This window comes from Ahaetulla prasina, chromosome 5, assembly GCF_028640845.1.
Source record: "Ahaetulla prasina isolate Xishuangbanna chromosome 5, ASM2864084v1, whole genome shotgun sequence".
NCBI lineage: Eukaryota > Metazoa > Chordata > Lepidosauria > Squamata > Colubridae > Ahaetulla > Ahaetulla prasina.
The window spans coordinates 68,524,277-68,547,999 of record NC_080543.1 but is presented as its reverse complement, the minus strand read 5'-3'; the positions used below and the strand labels follow the sequence as shown (position 1 = coordinate 68,547,999).

Here is a 23,723-nt window from a genome sequence, read left to right as displayed (position 1 = left end):
ATTCCATGGAGCCTCCTTCTGATTTGGCAACGCCCCAAGAACAGTTTTGGAGCGATGCAAGGTCACGTAGACGTAATCGCCGTGCGCAGCAGCGGAAGAGTTGGGACAAAGCCAAGTCATAATTGTCATGCAGTGACATCTGCAGAGACTATAAATAGGAGGCGGGACTTCCTGGTTTTTTGTCTTGGACAAAGTAATGAGTTGGCGCGAGCTAATGAATTGGCGCGAGCTAACTATTTCAATGGAGGAAAGAATATATTCGTGAGTAATTCTGGCCTTATCTATAATTTCCTCGTTATCTCCAGAAACTTGGCAGGCCCGTGGGTAGACGTGGCCAGGACATGTATCTATGTAAATAAAAGGAAAAAAAAGGAAGGCCTCTGACGGACTCTTTGCTGGGAGTATTGGGGGAAGGGAAACAGAACAAAAGCAGCCAAAGTTTCCAAAAGTCAGTTTTTGTCTGTCACGAAGCCCAATGGCAGCTCCACCCCTTGTATACCCTGTGGGGTGTGGCTCCATGACTCAGCACTTCCTGGGCTGGCCCCTCCCTTTCCTTTGCTGCGCATGTTTCCCTCGGCATCTCTGCCTTGCATCAAGCCAAAATTGTGCTTGGGGCATTGCCAAATCAGAAGAAGGCCCGGGGGAATCAGGCCTTACCAGCCCCTCCTCCTCCTCCTGGGTGGGTGCCAGGGAGGGAGAGGGCCCAGGGGAAGCAGGCCTTACCAGTTCCTCCTCACTTTCTGAATCATCGTCCTCCAGGAGTCTGAGTCCGGGAACCTGGGTCACAACACCTTGCAAAAGGTCAGCTGGGGGTTGTCTGGTGTTGCGAAGAGGTCCATGGCTGGTAGTCCAAAGTGCTCAGGGGTGTGGAGAGGAATTCCAGGAAGAGCCCCGACTGGACCATCTCCCGAACCTATGCATCTGTAGTAGTGCTCTCCCAGTGCCTGGCAAATTTGGTCAGGCATCCCCCAATGGGAGAGTCGAGTTTGAAATTACTTCTAGCACCTGAAAGAACAGTTTCCTCCCCCTCAAAAGGGCCATTTAGAGGGAAAATGCTTATACCTCCCTGCGCTGTCCTGTTGCTGGTCCTGCCTTTGCACAAAGGGACACTGCTATTTGGCCCTCTAAAGAACTGGTGGCGGAAATAAGGCTGTGGGCGGAAATCTGTCCATCGGGAAGGGGAAGGGAAGACTTTACATTTGTCCTTCAATTCGACCAGTATCAATTACTGCCCGATTGCTTTCATTCCTACACTAGCAAGATTCTCCTTAAGATTATACAATAACATCTGGCATCAATCATCAAAAGGGATTGCCAGATGTTCAAATTGGCTTCAGAGCAGGTTATGGTACTTGTGGCCATATTGCAAATTATACTGGATCATGCAAAAAAAATATAAAGAATAGCAAAATAACATCTATATCTGCTTTATTGAATATAAGAAAGCTTTGATTGTGATCATGACAAACAATAGAGAGATCTAGAAGATCTGGGAGTGATAATATATCTGGTCAAGTTGATGCAGTCCTTATGCATGAATCAAGAAACCACTGTGCAAAAACTATATGGAAACACTGACTGGTTTAAGATAAAGGAGTGCAGTAGGATTTCTTGTTCAACTTATGTGCCAAAGTGATCATGAGGAAGCTGGAACTTGAAGAATAAAAAAAATCAAAATAAAGATTGGAGGAAAGAACATAAGCATCTCTGATTTACTGATAATACAACTCTCCTCTCAGAAACCAACAAAGGCCTTAAAATCTAATCAAAAGGATTAAAAAAGCAATTAATTTGGTCTCGTTCTAAATATCAAAAAGACCAAGCACATTACCACTGTGAGGAATGGAAATATCACAACAACTGATGGTGAAAAGATCAAATATGTGCAACAATTCACATTTTAAGGATTGTGGATTGATCAAAGCAGTGAATGTAATCCAGAAATAAAGCATTGAATCATGCTATCTCACATAGTGATGATGAGCATCAATCATGTATGGAAAAGCAAGGACATAGCCTAGCAACTAAATGCAGACTAGTTTGCACTATCATGTTTCCCATAGCTACTTACAGTTGCAAAAGTTGAATCATAAAAAAACTAGACGACGAAAATTGACTCATTTGAATTATGGTATTCATCAAGACTCCTGCACATTCCGTAGATAGCAAAGGTGATAGACAGCATGTATTGGAGCATATAAAACCAGACGTATCACTGGGAAACAAAATCAAAATTCTGCCTTACTTATCTAGGCCATGTCGTGATTAAATTCACTGGAAAAGGCAGTTATGTTCAGAATGGTCAGCAGTAAAAAAAAAAAAAAGCTGCCAAAAAACATGGTAACTAGTCACCAACAAAGCCAACACTAGTCAGAGCGTAAAACAACTGAAAGAAGCCATACAAGATTCAACATAAATTTCTTTTCATAATAAACTACAAATCCTTTGAATAAATTGGTCTAACATTCTTGGACACTGAGTTCTGTTAGTACATTCTGTACTAGCTTGCTGGGATGCCGCTTCTCATACTTCTGCTTATAGATCTTAACCACACCTTCAATGGTCTGCCAACTACATAGTGATCTAGCAAGTTATATCAAGATAACTATTTAAACAAATTAGATGCCAAACCAATGATATTTTTACATTAGTTGTTTCACATTTGTTGACTATTAATAGGCTGTAGTATGAATATACGCTGTTGTTCAGCACATTTTTAAAAATAGCCTTGACTAATCTCAGAAAAAGGTTAATTAAGGACATTTCCATACCATGATTTCTGCAACTATATGACATCAATGTATAATGTAACTTATCTGGTAATAATTGTTACTTATCATATTATTTTTATTATAAGATGCTCCAAAATATCAGATGCACCTAGCTTTTGGGGAGGAAAACAAGGGGGAAAAATCTGCTTCTGCCTCCCAGCAGCAGAAGCAGCAAACAGCAAACAATCTGGTCAGCTTCAGCACTGCCTGATTCAGCACAAGCAGCTGGTTTGCGGTTGGATCAACCTCCTGTAATACCACCTATCAGCTGTTTCAGGCTGCGGGGATTGCCACCACCCATCGCCACCGTCAACGCTCATTGCTGCTGCTTCTTATTGCCGCCTCTGCACACTCCATTTTCGGCCTCCTAGCATCCTGTTTTTAGTCCATGCCAGGCAGCGGGGATCGCTGCCACCACCACCTCTCCCCACTGCCTGGAACAGCTGCCTGGAATGGGCCAAAAATGGGACATGTAGATGCCAAAAATGGGGTACGCAGAGGCCAAAAATGGGGCCTGCAGAAGCATAGATAGGCAGCAGCAGCGATGGGTAGTGAGGGTGGCGATGGGCGGTGGTGATACCTGCAGCCTGGAACAGCTGATAGGTGGTATTCCAGGAGGCCAATCCAACCACCAATCAGCTGCTTGTGCTAAATCAGGCTGTGCTGAAGCTGACCAGGCTGTTCTCTGTTTGCTGCAAGGAGATAAATTTCTGGGAGGCAGAGGCCGAAGGGTGGGGGCTGGTTGGTGGGTGGGGCTTCGGCAACATTCACTATATGAGATGCAGAGACATTTTCACCCACTTTTTTGGGAGGGAAAGTTCATCTTATACATTGAAAAATATGGTAATTGACTATTGTTTAAAGCATACTAGAGTTAAAAAGGAAAGTGTGAATGTGAAATGTGAAACTTAAAATTGTAATTAGAAAACACAGAGCTAAGGTGAAACAAAGAATCATAGCTGTCAGAATATCCTGACAGAATTCTTAATGCCAACATTTAGACGGGAATACTATTTTCTACTAAAATTGTCACTGTGAATTGGAATGTTCTATGTGGCAAGTGACATGAAACAATAAAATATGACACTTGTAGATATACTATTCTGGTATGAATCTGTTCCATTTAATTAAGAGCAAAATGCCTACTCTCAGTCATTCAGCAAGACCTCAAACCAAGCTATTTCAGATGTAACACAATGTCTAAAGCTGTGTTGTAGACTCTCTGACTTCAAAAGAAATATTTACATTATGTTACACTCTGAACTAATGGATCAGATGGATTTGCAACTGACTGACAAACTGCACTCAAGAAGTACTCCTTAATGGGTCTATGTCCATATGGAGGGAAGTAAACAGTAGACTACCACAAGGTTCCATTTTAGGCCCAGTACTCTTCAATATCTTCCTAAATGACTTAGATGAGGGAATAGAAGGGAAACTTACTAAATTTGTGGATGATACTAAGCTAGCAGGAATAGCCAACACCTTAGATAATAGGCTCAAGGTCCAGATGGATCTTGACAGACTTGAACACTGGGTCCTATCTAACAAAATGAAATTCAATGTAGATAAAAGTAAAGTCTTACACTTAGGTAAGAAAAACCAAAAGTACAAATATTAAGCCTGGGGGAAACCAGGCTTAATAACAATAACTGTGAGAGAGATCTTGGAGTCTTAGTGAACAACCAATTAAATATGAGCCAACAGTGTGCAGTGGCAGCCAAAAAAGCCAATGCAATCTTAAATTGCATTAACAGAGGGATACAGTCAAGATCAAGTAAGGTACTAATACCATTCTATAAAGCCTAAGTAAGACCACACCTAGAATACTGCATCCGGTTTTGGTCACCACACTATAAAAATAATGTTGAGACTCTAGAAAGAATGCAGAGAAGAGCAACCAAGATGATTAGGGGACTGGAGGCTAAAACATACGATGAATAGTTGCAGGAACTGGGCTTGGCTAGTTTAGTGAAGAGAAGAACCAGGGAAGACATGATAGCAGTATTCCAATATTTGAGGGGCTGCCACAGAGAGGAGGGGGTCAAGCTATTTTCCAAAGAACCTGAAGGCCAGACAAGGAATGATGGATGGAAACTGAACAAGGGGAGATTCAACCTGGAAATGAGAAATTTTCTGACAATGAGAACAATCAACCAATTGAACCGCTTGCCTTCAGAAGTTGTGGGAGCTTCATCACTGGAAGCTTTCAAGAAGAGACTAGACTGTCATCTGTCAAAAATGGTGTAAGGTCTGCTTGGGCAGGGGGTTGGACTAGATGACCTACAAAGTCCCTTCCAACTCCGTTAATCTGTATCTGTATCTAATATATAGGAACAAGTTGAAAGATTACTTGTAGATATTTTTTCATTCTTTTTATTAATCCTGCATTTAATAAGTAACAACAATTATTTAGACTGCAATCAATTCTAATGTAAATTTTTTTTTTCAAAGAATAAAAAAATTAACCAAATGTCAGTCAAGGCACACGCCTTACAAAATATAAAGTGACATTAAAGGTGATAGGCTGATAGGCACTCCTGCACATCAGACTTCACGTGGTTTAACCTGTTAAACCTGTTTAACCTGGGATTTAATGAAGATCAAGATTTATACTAGGGTGTTCTTCTAAGGATTTATGTTATGCATTGAGAAGGAAGGATCTGTGGCTTTTAAAACAATGAATATGGTAAGAGCTCAAGAATTGGGACCAATCCTAATTCTTTATAATTTTGATCATTCTTTACATTAGACATTTAGAAGGTATAAAAAAGTATTTGTAGAAATAGAAATAAAGAAATAAAGATATAGCAATTAAATGCATATACTGAAAAATCCCCTCAATAATATTCCAATTTCTTTTAGTAGTCACAAAGATAAAACTATGGGGTTAATGTATCAGAAAACAGGACTATCATCATCCATAGAAGATCTGACTATCAAGCTATGGGTCTTATTTTAAATTAATAACTGGCTTTAAAAATAAATATAGAAGCAAATTAATTAATTCTGCAAGTAACAAGCATTCTGGGGAGAAAGCTTAAAATAGGGGTCTCCTTTCTAGGGAGGTAATATAAATACATTGCCTTTCTAGTGTTAAATGTTACAGGTGAGATAAATAACTTTTCTTAACCAAAATTATTTCTTTTTTTAAAATATATTTTATTAAACTTTTTTTACATTAAAAACATAGAAAAAAGGGGAAAGGTTATATTACTTAACAGCTATTTGTGGTGATTTTCTTATAACAATAATCTGTGCAATGAGTACAAACATTAAATTGTATATATTTGTGTTCTTGTTTTATCTATTGTTTTTACTTAGTAACTAAATATCCTTATCTACCTATGTCTCTTTATCTTTTAAACTCAGTGTTAGTTTTTCCATTTCTGCGCAGTTCATGATCTTTTGTATAACAAGTTTCTCTGTAGGTATACATGGCTGTTTCCAACACTGAGCAAAGGCCATGCTAGCAGCAGTTAATATGTGTAGTATTAAATATTTTATACTCTTCACATATTTTTTTTAAAAATCCCCAATAAAAAGAGTTCCGGTTCTAGATTCAATTGTTCATTCGTGATTTCCTGTAGCCACTCTTTAATTTTTAACCAATATTTACGGGATTCGGAGCAGGACCACCACATATGGTAATGTGTTCCCTCTTTATTTTTACATTTCCAGCATATAGGGCTCATTTTGGGATACATTTTTGCTAATCTCGAAGGGAGTAGTGCCACCTGTAGAACATTTTATATGCATTTTCTTTGTATGCTGCTGATTTTGTTAATGTATAATTTCGGTTCCATATGTTCTCCCAGTCTGATAAGCCTCTCCAAAAAAAAAACCTTTTCTTTATCATACATCCTTTCACTACTTCTTCCAATTCTACTTCCAACAAATATTTATAAATTTGGGTAATATTTTTTTTGTCTGGCCCTAGTAAAATTTTATCTAATTGTTGTAGTTTAAGATATATTCCATATTCTTTTATATTTATTTATTTATTTATTTATTTATTTATTTATTTATTTATTTATTTATTTATTTATTATATTTGTATACCGCCCATCTCCCGAAGGACTCAGGGCGGTTCACAGTCAAAAAACAACAGAAAACATATAATAGATAAAAAACAGCTAAAAGAATAGATAGTTAATTCAATTGATGCTCTAACTTTTAAATACAAATTTAAAACCTCATTTAAACCCCTTTTTTAAAAATCCCAATTTAAAACTACATTCAAGCTAGTCCTTGTTTGTATCAGTTTTGTAATTGAAGGTAAGCCCACCAGTCAACTCGTAGTCCTTGTTCTTGGAGGTCCTGTAATGTTTTTAATTTTCCATGAATATCTAATAGATCTTTGTATTTTAGCATTTTATTCAAATCTAAATTATTTGGGTGAATCATCGCTTCCATTGTGAATAGCCAAAGGATTTTTATATAGTGTTTCTTTTTAACTTTAATTCAATTGTTTATTAGGGAATCTCTAATCAGATGCCTGTGAAAATATTGTTGTTTCGCGTGGCCTGTTTCCCACAGGAAGGTGTGCCATCCTCTCTGCAGGTCGTGGCCTTCTATGGCTAGTATTCTTTTAGTCTTTAAACTGATCCAATCTTTTAACCAAACTAGTGTTGCTACACTGTAATATGTTCCCAATTTGACAGTCCAAATCCTCCTCTGCTCTTCATATCTTTTAGAGATTTCATTTTTATTCTAGGTTTTTTCCCCTGCCAAATAAATTTTGCAATTGTTTTATTAAGGTCATTAAAAAAGGTCTTTTCTAATTTGACTGGGATAGTCTGAAACTAATTTGACTGGGATAGTCTGAAACAAACAAACAAATAGGAATTTTGGTAGTATAGACATCTTTACGGCTGCTATTCTTCCTAATAGTGACAGCTGCATCTTCATCCACAATTCTAAATCTTTTTTTGTTTCTTGTAATAATTTGCTGTAATTATTCCCCTTTATCGCTTTGCAATGCGCTGTCAACCGTATTCCTAAGTATTTGATTTTTCTTGTTGTTTGGAGTCCAAGTGATCTTTCCAGTTCTATTATTTGTGGTTCTGTTAAATTTTTCGGTAGAAGTTTCATTTTCTATCTATTAATTTTCAGACCTGCTACAGTTCCATATCTTTCTAATTCCTTTTTTTTCCAATTTTTTTTATTTTTTATAAACATAATAAAAAAGGATCATTGTGAACAAATTATTGATCAGGTACATCTTTAAACACATCAAATTTCACCCAAATTTATAATCTAATACAATATATTTCCCACTTCTTAAATTTAATTAAGAAGGATCTGGCCCATGACTCGACCGAAGAGCTAGTCGCGGCCTGGGAATGATCCGCGGCTGGAGCTTTGGACTGTGTCGTGCCTTTACGGCCTCTGACCCGGCGTAGATCTCAACCAGCTCCTTGGTTTTCCAAAGAGCTGAGGGAGATGAAGCGCCAGAAAAGAGGCCTAGAGAGTGCTTGGAGGTCCAGCCGTTCGGAAGCTTACCAGACACTAGTTAGGTCACATATTCAGACCTACCTAGTGGCGTTGAGGGAGGCCAAGTGTGTTTACGTTTCCTCCTTTATTGTATCGGCAGATAACCGCCCGGCCGCCCTGTTTAGGGTGACCCATTCCCTCCTGCATCAGGAGGTGCGGGATGATCCCTTTCAGGGGTGTGCTGAGGATTTTAGTAAGTATCTGCACGATAAAATTGCTCAGCTTCGGGACGATTGGACCAAAATTGGGTAGATTCAGGCGAGATGACGGAGACAAGTCTTGTTGAGACCATCTGGGATGAGTTTGATACTGTGGCTCCCGAGGACATGGACAGGTTGCTGGGAAGGCTGAATGCCACCACATGTTTATTGGACCCATGCCCCTCCTGGTTGGTGCTGGCCACACAGGAGGTGACACGAGGCTGGCTCCAGGGGATTATTAACGCTTCTTTGAGGGAGGGTGTTGTTCCTGCCGCCTTGAAATAGGCGGTGGTGCAGCCCCTCCTCAAGAAGCCCTCCCTGGACCCAGCTGTTTTGGGAAATTACCGTCCTGTCTCCAACCTTCGCTTTGTGGTGAAGGTTGTTGAGAGTGTGGTGGCATGTCAGTTACCCCAGTACCCGGATGAATCTGTCTATCTGGACCCGTTCCAGTCCGGCTTCAGGCCTGAGTACAGCACAGAGACGGCTTTGGTTGCGTTGGTTGATGATCTCTGGAGGGCTCGGGACAGGAGTCATTCCTCTGCCCTGGTCCTATTAGATCTCTCAGCGGCTTTTGATACCATCGATCATGGTATCCTGCTGCGTCGGTTGGGGAGTTTAGGAGTGGGAGGCACCGTTTTTTGGTGGTTCTCCTTCTATCTCTCCGACCGGTTGCAGACGGTGTTGGCAGGAGGGCAGAGATCGACCGCGAGGCACCTCATGTGTGGGGTGCCCCAGGGGTCGGTTCTCTCACCTCTCCTGTTCAACATCTATATGAAGCCGCTGGGTGAGATCATCAGTGGTTTTGGGGTGAGGTACCAGCTGTACGCTGATGACACTCAGCTGTATATTTCCACCCCTAACCACCCCAACGAAGCTGTCGAAGTGCTGTCCCAGTGTCTGGAGGCCGTGCGGGTCTGGATGGGGAGAAATAGGCTAAAACTCAACCCCTCCAAGACAGAGTGGCTGTGGATGCCGGCATCCCGAAACAGTCAGCTGCAGCCGCAGCTGACTCTTGGGGGCGAGTCATTGGCCCCGATGGAGAGGGTGCGCAACTTAGGTGTTCTCCTGGATGGGCAGTTGTCTTTCGAAGAACATCTGATGACCGTCTCCAGGAGGGCTTTCTATCAGGTACACCTGATTTGCCAGTTGCGCCCCTTTCTAGACCGGGATGCCTTATGCACAGTCACTCATGCCCTTGTCACTTCTCGCCTGGACTACTGCAATGGTCTCTACATGGGGCTCCCCTTGAAGAGCACCCGGAGGCTCCAGTTGGTCCAGAATGCGGCTGCGCAAGTGATAGAGGGAGCCACTCATGGCTCCTATATAACACCTATCCTGCGCAAGCTGCACTGGCTGCCTATGGTCTTTTGGGTGCACTTCAAGGTGTTGGTTACCACCTTTAAAGTGCTCCATGGCTTAGGACTGGGTTATTTACAGGACCGCCTACTGCTACCGTTTGCCTCCCAGCGACCCGTGTGCTTCCATAGGGAGGGCCTCCTCAGGGTGCCATCAGCCAAACAATGTCGGCTGGCGGCCCCCAGGGGGAGGGCCTTCTCTGTGGGGGCTCCCACCCTCTGGAATGAGCTTCCCCCAGGACTTCGACAACTTCCTGACCTCCGGATCTTTCACCGCAAGCTGAAGACGTATCTATTCTTCCGTGCAGGACTGGCATAATAATTTTTATGATTATTATAATTATTACTATTATTATTAATTTTAATGGGGTTTTTACAGTTTTAATGTATTTTAATTATGGGCCAAATTTAATAAGTTTTTTAATACTGGTTTTATTTGTATTGTATTTATTTATGGTTGGTTTTATCTGGCTGTAAACCACCCTGAGTCCTTCGGGAGAAGGACGGTATAGAAATTAAATTATTATTATTATTATTATTATTATTATTATTATTATTATTATTATTATTATTATTATTATTATTATTATTATTATTATTATTATTATTATTATTATTATTATTATTATTATTTATTTGCACAAATTTAATCTGAAAAAAATAAAAAAAATATTCCAAATTCAACACATTCTGGAGATTATTTAAATGAAGTTTAGTCCCCGTGCTTACTTGCCCAAAACATCAATAATAAATCTTCTGCTTACATTTTTTAAATTATCCATCTCAATTTTGCATCTACATTATTAATCAAAGGTCAGACCACCTAAAATATCTTCCTTAATAACTGTCCAGAGATCACATAGACAATTTCTTTCTTTCCTTTTTATCGTCCTCTGCCTCTAGATCATATCTAGATGTATATTAAAATTCACTTCTAGTCTTTTGTGATAACCAACAAAAAAAAAAGATTAACAATTAAAAGGGGTACTCTCATTATTTCCAATTATTTCTCCAATATATGTAATTATTTCCTTAGAAGTTTTAGTCAAGTCATTTTGTTACCTTATCTATTCATAAGAACAAGAAAAGCAAAAAGCAAAAAAGAACAAAAGAAACTTTCTCCAAACATAATACACTCATTTCCCTCTTATCCCAAATTGTTCTAATATCTTTTCCCCCATTTTCCAAAGCATCAATTTATTTTTATTACATTTGTCACTTATATTTTAACATAGATATTAACATTTTCTATTTTAAATTCTTAAGAAAATTCTAAAAGCAGCCATTAGTTCCTTTCAAAGCGATGTTGTATGCCCATGTAAACAGTATTTTTTCGGGGGAATAGTCTGCTATTCCATTCTTACAGTCTGCCTCTGCCTTTGGATCCGTGCTTAAATAACAATTTCTTCAGATTTATGATCCAAGAGCACACCATCAAAAATTCTCTTCCAAAACGGTTATGCAGTCCCAGCAACGCCAAACATCATGGGAATAGTCACAAGAAAGCTATTCGACTCTTACTAACTTCCTCTGCCTCTAGGTGTCTCATCTTGAAACAATTACAGCTCCCAAACAATAAGTGGCCATTTTGGTGACAAAGTTCCTTTGTTCTCAAATGCTTCAGTACATGGTGTTTGATTTTCCAAAAAAATTCTTTAACTGTATTAAAAGTTGAATTAAGTATTTTAAGTCCAAAACAACATTTTTTTTCTTTCTCTTTTTCTTCTATTTTTACTTATCTTCTTTTGAATTGCATTCTCAATTAAAAGTATTCATTTTATAGTTTCCAACTTATTCCTCTTCCAAGTTTTTATCTCTTATAAGTTCCTTTAATATTCTATAGATTTAGGATAGAGGGAATAGAGACATTTATTTAAAAAACTGTTCAATATTTTCTTTAATACTTTTCTTGTTATTTCTTTAGTTTCCATTACAATCCATTAACACTTCCAGGTTTTCCCAAACCATTGCTTATTTAAAAGATTTATTTTTCTTTTCCTTGATTAAATAGGGCTCTACTTCCATTCCAAACCCCCAAAAATTAGTTCATTTCCAGAGTGTGTATTCATTACATTGATTCCTTCCACTTCCACTTCCTCTTCAATTAGCCGCCTAATGTTTCTCCCAAGGCTTGCGCTTATTTTAAAAAATCTTTCTTCGTGAGCTCACAACTCACCCGACTTCAACGATTTGTCCTTTCCTGTTGATTTCCCTTCTACACGCTCCTGTAGCTGCCGCGGCTTTAGCACAGCTGCCATGATAGATTTATGGCGCTGCATTCCTCCCCGCTGGGTTGGGGGAAAAGGCCTCTGTGGCTCAGAATGGTAAGACAGTCTGTTATTAACAGCAGCTGCTTGCAATTACTGCAGGTTCAAGCCCCACTAGGCCCAAAGTTGACTCAGCCTTCCATCCTTTATAAGGTAGGTAAAATGAGGACCCAGATTGTTGGGGGCAATAAGTTGACTTTGTATATAATATACAAATGGATGAAGACTATTGCTTGACATAGTGTAAGCCGCCCTGAGTCTTCGGAGAAGGGCGGGATATAAATGCAAATAAAAAAAAAAAGTCCGGAGCTATGGGGAGTTTGCTGCCTCCCCATTCGCTCTGGCGGCTCCCCGTTCTTCACTGCCCCTTCGAGGCAGCTATGGTCCGCTCCATGAATCGGACGGACCCCCTGGGCAGGGGGATATTGGCGCAAACCCTGGAGACATCGGTGTTTGCGACCGTCTCACCCACGATGCTAGCCACGCCTCCATATCTTTCTAATTCCTTAATTAGTGCTTGTCCTCTCTCTAGTGGTTCTTCAATGATAAAAGCCAAATCATCTGCAAATGCTTGCGGTTTATATCCTTCACTTCTGGTTTTCAATCCTTTTATTTCTGGGTTTTGTCTAATTCGTTCTAATAATACTTCTAATGAAAGTATAAAGAGCAGAGGAGATAGGGGACAGCCTTGTCGAACTCCTTTCTCTATATTTAATGTTTGGGTATTTTCTCCATTAATTATAATTTTTGCTTTTTGTATCGAATATATTGCTGTTATGATATTCTCAATTTTGGTGCCAAAATTCATACCATACACTTGTTGAATCATAAATTGCCAATTGAGATTGTCAAATGCTTTTTGGGCGTCCAAGAAAACAAGGGCTACTTGTTTCTCCAGGTGAGCTTCGTAGTATTCTAAACTATCCATTATTATTCTTAAATTATTTCTAATTTGTCTGTCTGGGAGGAATCCATTTTGGTCTGAGTGTATATAATTTTCTTGTATTTTCTTTAGTCTGTTGGCGATAATAGTAATGAATATTTTATAACCTACATTTAACAGAGAAATTGGTCTATAGTTTTGTATCAGTCTGGGATCCGAATCCCCCTTCGGGATTAGCGAAATTAGTGTTTCCCTCCACGTATCCGGCATTTTAGCTGATGTTAATACCTCATTAAATAAATCAACCATTATTGGTCCTATTTGTTCTTCTATTGCCTTATAGAATTCTGATGGAAAACCATCGGGGCCTGGTGTTTTATTACTTTTCTGGGATCTAATTGCTTGATTTAGTTCCATCATAATTATATCCTTAGTCAGCATTTCTTTCAATTCGTCTTTTATTTCTCGAGTTCTTTTTTCCCTTAGATAGTCCCTACTCTGATCCTCATCTATTTTTTCTTTCTTATAGAGATCTTCAAAATATTTATGTGCAATCTCTTTTTTCTTTTCTATTGTATGTTGGTTTTCTCCATTTTCATCTTGTAGTTGATAGATGGTTCTTTTCTCTCTCTCTTTTTTGAGTTTATAAGAAAGTCATCTTCCTGGTTTATTTGCTTGTTCAAAGTGTATTTGTTTGATTGCTTTCAAGTTTCTGACCAGTTCTTCCTGCTCAACTAAATTGAGTTTGTGTTTATAGAGAATCAGTTGTTCTTGTAGTTGGGAATTTAATGGGTTATTCTGTAGATTAGTCTCTAATTTTTTGATTGTTTGAAGTAGATTATTTTGTTGGGCCTATTTTTCTTTGTTCTTTTTTGCAGCAAAGGATATTATAACTCCCCGTATCACAGCTTTCATAGTATCCCATAGGTTTTGGGTTGATGTATATTGATTATTATTTTCTTTAAAATAAAAATTTAGTTCTTCCTTGATTTTCTTAGTAAATTCCTCATCTTTCGATAATTGGGTATTTAGTGTCCATCTTCTCCTTGGCTTTTTTTTACCCTTCCAGCTAATTCTAAGTGATTTGTGGTCTGCCCATGAATTCAGTAAGATTTCTACTTCTGTCACTTCTACTAACTCTCCACTCATCCATGTCATTTAACCAAAATTATTTCATTCCATATCAGATATCACGAGCGAACTGTAAATGTTTATTTTCATGTCTTATTTTTAATCACTGATTTAAAATTTAATATTTAAAAATCTTTTTTTCTGATAAGAAAAGGATTGAGAGAATAAGATCATATTGTCAAAAATGAAAGTTCAGTTATCTTTATTTCTTATTCTGGGTTTGTTGTTAAACTTGTTTCACAACAATGAATTTATTGCAGAGGAGCAACTAAAATATTAATATATTGAGAAGCTAGAGGTCTATTTAGACCTCTTCAATATAAACAGATCCAAATATTGTATCCTCTTTGGACAACTATGTATATTTGGCTTGCATTGTTATATTCTGAGGTTTATCACTTGTTATCAGAACATGTAGAGGGAACAAATCTCTCTGAGAGCTAGTTATTGGGGGTAATGCTTAAAGTAACAATCCTAGAATATCAAGTCTTTTTGTTTTTGAATGTGAACCTTATATGTCTATACATAGATAAACACACACAAGCATATGTGCGCCTGTCTGTCTGTCTGTCTGTCTGTCATCCTTTAATAATGGCAACTGGGACTAGAACTTTCATTGCTTAGTGCTGGTGATGCAGTACCCATTGCCCTTGATAAGCAAAGATCACAGTTCATTAAGCAAGGATCTCACATGACTGTGATTTGCAAAGTTAATGGGGAAGTTGGCAGGAAGTCACAAATCCCAGACAGCTTGAAAGTAAACAAGTTGGTAAGTACTGAGTAGTAGGCTAGGGGAAGGAGCTGCAGCAAGTGCGTGTATGCTAGGGAAAGGATGCTACAGCACCATGCAAGGACACGAGTGCGAGAAACAGGGTGCTGCTGAGAGGTAAAAGTGCAACAGGGTAGGGAAGGGGATTCTGCACCCTGAGTATGCTCTATGGCATATAACATCCCTGGAATTTCATATTCCTTAGCAGAACATCTTGAGAAAGAGGCAAGAACAATTTCCAACCTTCCTTACTTGTTTCCCCACTGAATTTGCTTGTGGGAAGCCAGCAGTGGAGATTGCAAATGGCAATCATGTGACTGCAGAGTGCTGCAACCATTACAAGTGTGACCATCTGGAAGATTCCATTGGGATACTAATTTAGAGGCAGTCTAATTTCATGTTGAGATTCAATGTCTTAATCTAATGTTGACAATAATAGAAAAAATGTGGTAACTTTTAAAAAAAGAAATGGATAAGATTTGCAGGTAACTCCTAAGGCAGTGATGGCTAACCTTTTTGCTGTCGTGTGCCAAAAGTGGGATGAGTGCGGGGTGTGTGTGTGTCTTGTGCGCACATGCTCACACCCATAATTCAATGCCCCCCTGCGCCCTCCCACACACACATGCATGTGTGACCCCCCCAGCTCTCCCCCTGCTTTTAGCACACGATGGCCCGGTGGGCCCAGTAGGCCCGTTTTTCGCCCTCCCCAGGCTCCAGAGACTTTCTTGGAACCTGGGGAGTATGAAAACAGCCTCCACCCCAAGGCTCTCTGGAGGCTGGAAATGGCCTGTTTCCTGACTTCCAGTCGGCATGGAAGGCCCAAAAATCAGCTGACCGGCACACGCATGCATGCTGGAGCTGAGTTAGCGCAACGCTTGCATGCCCATAGATATGGCTCCACATGCCACCTGTGGCACACATGCCATAGGTTTGCCATCAGGGAACCTATGGTTCCCTGGGAATAAAAAGGGAATAAAAAGTTACAATGTCAAGCCCTGGCCGGGTTCAACACATGCGAGGGGGAGACAGTGAGGAAGTTTTCGGCAATGGCTTGTGTAGGCTTGTGATGATGTCCAGATGCCCTGGAAAGCCGCGCAACAGCAGGAAACATGAAACCCGACAGCAAACAGCTGATGGAGAGTTAGATTAAAGGACCGGATGCTGGCTAAGTAGGGCCAATAGATAAAAAGTGCAGAGAGGCAATCGCTCTCAACGCTGACTTTGACCCAACCACTCACTTTGTTCTGCCTTCGGCTGTGTGTGACAAATAAATCTCTGAGACCAGCTTTGTCTACGAGTGGTAATTTGACACCACACAGACCTGGAGTTGACAGGGCTGAGAGAAAATCAGCATTCTCCTTTGAAATCTTATCTCTACATTCAAGGTTTGGAGGATGGCAGAGGAGAAGTCCCCTGTAGGGTTGGAGGGCGAAGCTGAGGTGGAGGAGGTGGCAGAAGAAAGACCAGTGGCAGAGGCGGCACCTGATGGCATCGACCAGCCAGTGGTAAGGCCCAAATTCCACCAGAAAAGTAGTGCAGGAGGCCCTGAGACTAGCCACCCATGCCAAAGGCCAACGAATGGGCAGACAGCCACATGGGAATGGTGGCGTAGTTCAGCTCTCACAGGGCCTAGGATGCCAATGCCTCCTTGTGGAGGAACCTCTTTTTAAGGGTGGAAGGAGAGACATTGGACAAGATGAGGAGGGTAAGTGGAGCTATTCCATAGGCCCTGTCCCCAGCACAATGGGGTACCGAAGCGCAGTTCACCGCAAAATTCTGGAAAGGTTTTGTATATATGATAGGATCCACCCAAGGGCTGAACTCGGCGTTCCATCCCAGCACCAACGGGGCAGCTGAATGAACCAATGCCATGGTGGAATGGTATCTGCGGTGCTACGTATCATACCAGCAGTCAGACTGGTCAACCCTCCACCATTCGCGGAAGTAGCCTACAACAACATGGTACACTGCAGCATTGGCTTGTCCCCGTTCCAGGTGGTGTATGGGATGGAATTTCTGGTGATCCCGTAATTAGAACAAAGATTGACAACAGAAGAAGCCCCAGAAAGAGGGGGGGGGGAATTCACATAGAGTGGCCTCAAGTGAGGGCAGCCTTAATGAAGGCTGCAGAAGAATTCAAAGTACAGGCAGACAAGAAAAGGGCAGACCATAAACCCTTCCAGGTGGGGGATTGAGTCTATCTGTCCACAAAATATCTGAAACTCAAAATGCCGAGTAAAAAACTAGGACCTAAGTATTTAGGACCATTCACAATAACTCAAGTGATTAACTCTGTAACAGTTGTCCTAAAGCTGCCACCACTACTAGGTAGGATACATCCTGTCTTCCACAGTAGCCTGTTGAAACCCATAACTGCTTAACAGCCCAGATCCATCTCACCCGCCTGGTCCAGTACATTCAGACTACTATGAAATAGACAGAATTTTGGATTCCAAACTACATAGGGGCAAAGTCCAATATCTTAGTGCAATGGAAGGGGTACCCATTCACCGATGCTACTTGAGTGGCAGCGCCAGATGTCAATGGAGTAAGTTTACTAACCCGATTCCACCGCAAATACCCAAATAAGCCAGGAGGACCAGGATACACAACCAAGAGCACTAATCCTTCTGCTTTATTCCTTACAGATGGGACCCTGGTAGAGGGGGCCGCCTGTTGAGCCCTGGCTATGTTCAACACATGCAAGGGGGGGAGAGTGGGAGAAGTTTTCGGCAATGGCTTGTGTCAGCTTGTGATGATGTCCAGATGCCCAGGAAAGCCGCGCAACAGCAGGAAACACGAAACCCGGCAGCAAACAGCTGATGGGGGGTTAGATTAAAGTATCGGATGCTGGCTAAGCAGGGCCAATAGATAAAAAGCGCAGAGAGGCAGTCGCTCTCAACGCTGACTTTGATCCAACCGCTCACTTTGTTCTGCCTTCAGCTGTGTGTGACAAATAAATCTCTGAGACCAGCCTTGTTTACAAGTATTAATTTGAAACCCCATGGACCTGGAGTTGACAGGGCTGAAATACAATGTTAAACAGCTTTAAAAACTTCAATACCTTAAAGCCTACATTTAGGATTTGTTAAAGGAAATTACTGTAATGTACTGTAAAGAAATATGAAAATTAGAAGTCAGGTTTTTTTAATCAAATATTCAAGGTTTTTTGTACAAGAATTCTCCTCCAGTTAGGTATGTTCTTCATCCTCTCATAATAATTTTTTTGTAAAGACTTGTTACAAAAATTTCATTTTATCTGATACACATCACTATATTACTATACTATATTAATATTACTAGATTTACAGACTACTGTTGACTGCTTAAAATACGTTAGCAATAGCCTTTTTGGCATTACTAGGAAACCATGGGTATGTTAATTTTTACAAGTGAGATTTCTTATTTGTAAATAATTAATACCTGTTTACTGAAAAGTAAACTGAATCCAGTTAAGCATGAATTGGACTGTAGCCTAAGAATGTTATATTGTTGCTGTGAATGTGAAAAAAAAGTCCCATTAAAATTAGTGGCCTTTTTCTTAAAAAACACAACGATGTTTATACAAGGTAAAGATGTTCTGGTCCATGCTTAAATGTTTGTTCCAATATTCCAAACAAGTTAAAAGACATTATAAATAATCTTGCAATACTATACAAAATTTCTCAAGCTCATTTTGTAGTGAAGTCAATTAGATTTACTTCTAAATAAATCATATATATATATAAATCATATATAAGTCTGAAGCGTATGTCATTTATTATTTTTTCTGTATCAATATTATACTCCCATGAAGTAGGAATCAAAATAGAACCAATCTCAGGCAATGTTGAAACACAGAAAAAAATAATCACTCTACAAATATCATATTTCAAGAGCACCTCCAAAATTGGAATGAAATCCAAGATATCAAACATCTAAATAGAAAATCAGAATTTTTGTTGTCATTTAGAGTGGAGAGATGAACCCAAAGTTAGGTGAGGAATTAAAAGAGGAATTAAGAGCACTAACAAACCATTTCAGCTATGCTGTCATAGTTCTTGCACGTTGTAAGAATGTTTCCCAAAAAGTTTTCTGCACAATCCTATATCAAGATGATTCTGCATGTCTATAAACTCTAACTGCACAGAATTTCAAATGGATATTTTCACATAAGAGTCCTCATGTGATCTATGTATAGTATGAGCAGACTTATGGCTCCATGGTATGCCAGTGTAATAAATTTAAGTAACTCATTTAGAGGAAACATGAGTGAAGTCACATGAAAGTTGTGATTACTGCAAACGATGCATCATGTTTAAATTAAGCCTGGGACTGGCAACAGACAGACTCCTCTTTGTCTCTTATATTCCATTTTGCTTTATTTTGGATTTTAATTTAGAAATGAAAAAAACCTTAACTATATGTCTTATAGGGTGGATACAGAAGACATTAATCTCCTTTTTGTTTGCCTGATTAACTACATAACTTTTCAGAAATAATTAAGTACCGCATTAGTTTGTAAAAATATGAATTCTGAACAGTTAATACCAGAATTGCATGAACTGGTTCTTTTCCAATGCTAAAAACAAGGAGGCAGCCCAGGCAACTGAAACTTTATCCAATGGTAAACCATTATAGCTGCTTCCATTTGTGGCTATAATGGCCTGTGCTGCAATTGAGGAGATTCTTAAAACCTAGAGCCTGTTATTGTGAATCATCATCATCATCATCATCATCATCATCATCATCATCATCATCATCATCATCATCATATTTTTCCTGACTCTTTTCCTGCATTAATAATCCAAAGCAAACAAGTCACAGTTTGCTCAGAGAGATAAAAATAACATAAAATAAAATGCTAAATAAAACAAATGTTTCTTTCTTTCCATTAGATTGTCTTTCATGTACACCCATCCCCATCCCATACATCCCATTGTTTTCTTTAAACCAACATTAATTCTCAGCTACATATCCACTGGCTTCTCAGGAACAAGTGATTTAAGATCACTTATTGTCAAATGAGATAAAGTGGAAATGCCTTTTGACCAGAGGAGGATGGAAATTAAACACACAGAGACTTTTCCCCAAAGTGCCACATTCTCAGTTCTAGTTGGCATACAGTTTAACTTAGTAGAAGAGCGCCCAGCAGCTGCATGCCAGAGAAAATTTTCCCAACAGCAATTTCGGAGCCAGCTTTTTATGTGTTATCAAAAACCTCTTTCACACAATGGAAAAGATCCTTGTGGCTTTTGTTTTTAAAGCACAAACCCAACACACATGTGTAACATCCGCAAATCGTTTGTCCTACCAGATCTGCTCTTGATAATATCAGTGAACTCGTCAACTGCAGACGCTTTCTCAGGTTGTCCTGCCTCAGCCATGGCCAAGCCCACGCGCCTAACCCGACACCAAATGCTCTGCTTCGGCAGGCTGGAGCTTCCCTCAGGCCAGAAAACCGAGACCCCCCCAAAGTTTGAATAGGAGAGGTTTGTGTTTTCTTCGGAGAAGAGAGAGTGAGCGGAGCGGAAGACTGGAGAGAGTTAGCGTGGCAGCAGGGAGCCAAAGGAGGGTGGCGAGGGCAAAGCCCTCTAGCTAAACTGGCTGGAGATCACATTGGCGGGAGAACTGTCAAACTCTGAGCGCTGAGCCGCGAGAACAGGTGCTAAGCGGCAAGAGTCTGCCTTAAAAATAGAGCCAGAGAGGGAGAGAGACCTCCATGGAAGGTGAAAACGGAGAAGGAATGAGGTCTCAGTAATCATCAGACTCCATAGAGTCCCCTTCCGCTCGGCACCAGATCAATGCAAAGAGGAGCAATTAGAGAGCAAATTGCACAGCGAGGGAAAGAGAAACATGAATGATTAAGTAGCTTAAAAGCAATCCTTTCATACAGGGATATTCCGACTGAAGCTCCACTCATCTTTCTTTCTTTCTTTCTTATTCGCCTCAGTCGGCGCTGGAATCGCGGAATCGGAATGTCAAAAGAGGAATAGTCTAAGCCTCTTGGGAGGTATTTCGGGGAGGTTACTAATCCTTAGCGAACACACTGAACTGTTCATATGTAAAACTTACTCGCCCAGTCAGCATTTTTCCCAACTCGAAAGATATAAAGCTTCTGAAACACTTTTGTCTGCTTTGCTTTTCATTTTTAAAATGCTTCAGTTGAAGAGAAAGACATCTGCTGTCAAATAAATATACATAGTAGAATCGTAAGACTGGATGGAAACATTTAGATCACCAAATTCAATCCTTATGCAGGAATCCAAATTAATGAATCCCTTAAGTCCAACACATTCAAGGAATGTGGAGCTTCTCTTTCTCTGTCTCTCCCATCCCCCCCCTACACACTTCAATCAGATGGGTTTTTTTCACTTCTCCACTAAATCTTCCACATTGATTAAATTCATATCTAAGAGAACTAATGCTTTTGTGCCATCTTCTGTCCTCTGAAGGAGAAAGTTGTTAGTCATACTGATCAGGAATTTCTTGGAAAAACCTGTTAAATGGAATTTGTTTTCTCCAATATGTACAGATAATTATAGTCTTGTTCGTTACTGCTTTGTGCCTGTTGGAAAATTGAAATTTGCTTTTATAAAGCACCATCCACAACTTCTCCTTGATTGGGCAACCCATGAAAGACATTAAAAACAGCTTTTGTTCATTCACTTATTTTAAGTCAAATAACTACAGAATTGCTAAACTTATTCACTTGGATTTCTAAGCAAGTACAGGTATTTTAACTACAGTGCTACTAACAGATAACAGTAACAGAGTTGGAAGGTACCTTGGAGTCATCTAGTCCAACCCCCTTCTCAAGCAGGAGACCTATACTAGGGTTTCGAACCGCCAAACTGCCGACCTTTCTGCGAATTGGTCTCTTTGCTATTTTGCATGTTAACATCAACGTGATGATACCTCCCGCCTGTCAGACATCTGGAAACTAGCCCTAGTCAACAAACGAGTCCCAGCCATGAAAATTGACACCGGACCCAGGACAACACATGACGCCACCACCAATCATCCTCATCAGATTCAAACCCAAACCCATCCCACAGATGAAATACAACCTCCATAGTGAATTGTATTTTGGAGTGTATGCTGTTGAGATGTGTGAGGAAGTTGCCCCAAAATACAATTTACTATGGAAATAGAAGCTAACAACCAACTCCCCTTTCTGGACGTCCTAATTTACAAAAAACTCAATGGCTCCCTAGGACACATCATCTACCAGAAAAAAAAACACACCAACTACTACTTAAACGCACAATCACATCACCACTCTGCACAGATCAACTCGGTAGCCAAGACTCTGATCTCCAGAACCAAACGCCTAGCCGACAAAGACCACCTGAAAACTGAATTACACACTCTCACAAACATATTAATCTCCAACGGATTCCAAAGAAACACAATTACCAACCTAATCCAAAGGGAGACACCGCCCAAGAACTAAGGCACAGAACAAGACAATGGCATCACCCTCCTCCCATATATCAAAGGCACCACAGATAAAATCAGCAAAATTCTCCACAAACACAACATCAAGACAGCCTTCTGCACAGACCAAAAAATAGCCAACATCTTAAGAAACCCCAAAGACAAGATCCATCTAGAAAATCAAGGAGTCTATGAAATACCATGCAAAGTCTGCCCAGCCATATTCATTGGACAAATTAATAGGAGAATAAATGCACGCATCGCAGAATACAAGAACGTAGTCAGAAAAGAAGAAAAAAACCTCCTCCCTTTTCCAGCACCTTAAAACCACAGGACATGAAATTGATTTTGAAGGAACCAAATTAATTTCCAAAACTGAACATTATAACAAGAGAATAATTATGGAAGCCATCGAAATAGAGAAACACCCCCACAACATGAAAAAACGGGATGACACCTCCCGCCTACCAGACATCTGGAAACTAGTCTTAGTCAACAAACGAGTCCCAGCCACGAAAATTGACACCGAACCCAGGATAACACACAATGCCACAACCAATCATCCTCACCAGATTCAATCCCAAACCCATCCCACAGATGAAACACAACCACCATCCAGAAGCCAGACCATGCTGGTACCACTGACTGCTGCACCCCATTCTGATCCCCACACAAAGCAAGCTGACACACACCAGGAACACATGACAGGACCTTGGACTCGGAGCCAGGCCAGGATGCTGCATCACAGACATCTGCTCAAGACATCACATCACAGAACTCCAGAGGCCACAATACCAAAGCTCAGGAACAAAAGACTAGGACCACACCCACACAGGATGCTGCGAGGCAGCTGACCAATCTGCAAACACCCACTCCATCTATCAATCAAGATGTAACCACACAACCAACCAACTCACTCACAGCAACACTCCCCACCTCCCCACCAGTATTTATAGAGAGACGGCAGCTCCGACCACGCTTTGCTCACAGAAGCACGAAGCCAAAAGCACCAGCCTGAAGATGATGAGTGAGACCCTCGTCAAAACGTCACCAAGATACTCTCAATCTTACATGGCAAAAGACCTGAAAATGCCAAGATCTACATACCTACACCCGTGAAAATCTACAAAAACAAATATACATATATATATATATGTTTTCTGAGGTTTTCACGGGTGTTTGTATGTAGGTCTTTGGTTGTTTGGGTTTTCTCCCGTGTAAAATTGGAAGTGTCTTGGTGACGTTTCGACAAAGTCTCATTCGTCATCTTCAGGCTGGTGTTTACTGCTTCATGCTTCTAGGAGCAATGTGTGATCACAGCTGTTTCTTCCTTTTAACTGCTAGTGGGGGTTTGAACAGATTGGTTGGGAGCTCTGGCCATGTTCTGATTGGGTGGAGGTGTGTTCTGATTGGTTGGGGGGTTTGGCTGTGC

The 23,723-nt window shown here is 40.3% G+C and overlaps 1 protein-coding gene and 1 long non-coding RNA gene across 2 annotated transcripts in view; one reads left to right on the top strand and one right to left on the bottom strand.

Annotated features, from left to right (window-relative positions):
• Positions 1-20,517, bottom strand: part of DMD (dystrophin) — a 1,918,566-nt gene extending 1,898,049 nt beyond the window's left edge. Inside the window, exon 1 of the mRNA XM_058186507.1 lies at positions 20,166-20,517. Coding sequence (XP_058042490.1) covers positions 20,166-20,238 — 73 coding nt within the window. The 5' untranslated portion in view covers positions 20,239-20,517. The remainder of the gene's footprint in view (positions 1-20,165) is intronic.
• LOC131200110 (uncharacterized) lies at positions 4,716-18,606 on the top strand. Its single transcript, XR_009155505.1, has 3 exons — positions 4,716-5,460; positions 16,258-16,377; positions 17,521-18,606. It is a non-coding gene; the product is annotated as an uncharacterized LOC131200110 (long non-coding RNA).
• Positions 20,518-23,723: the final 3,206 nt, after the last annotated feature.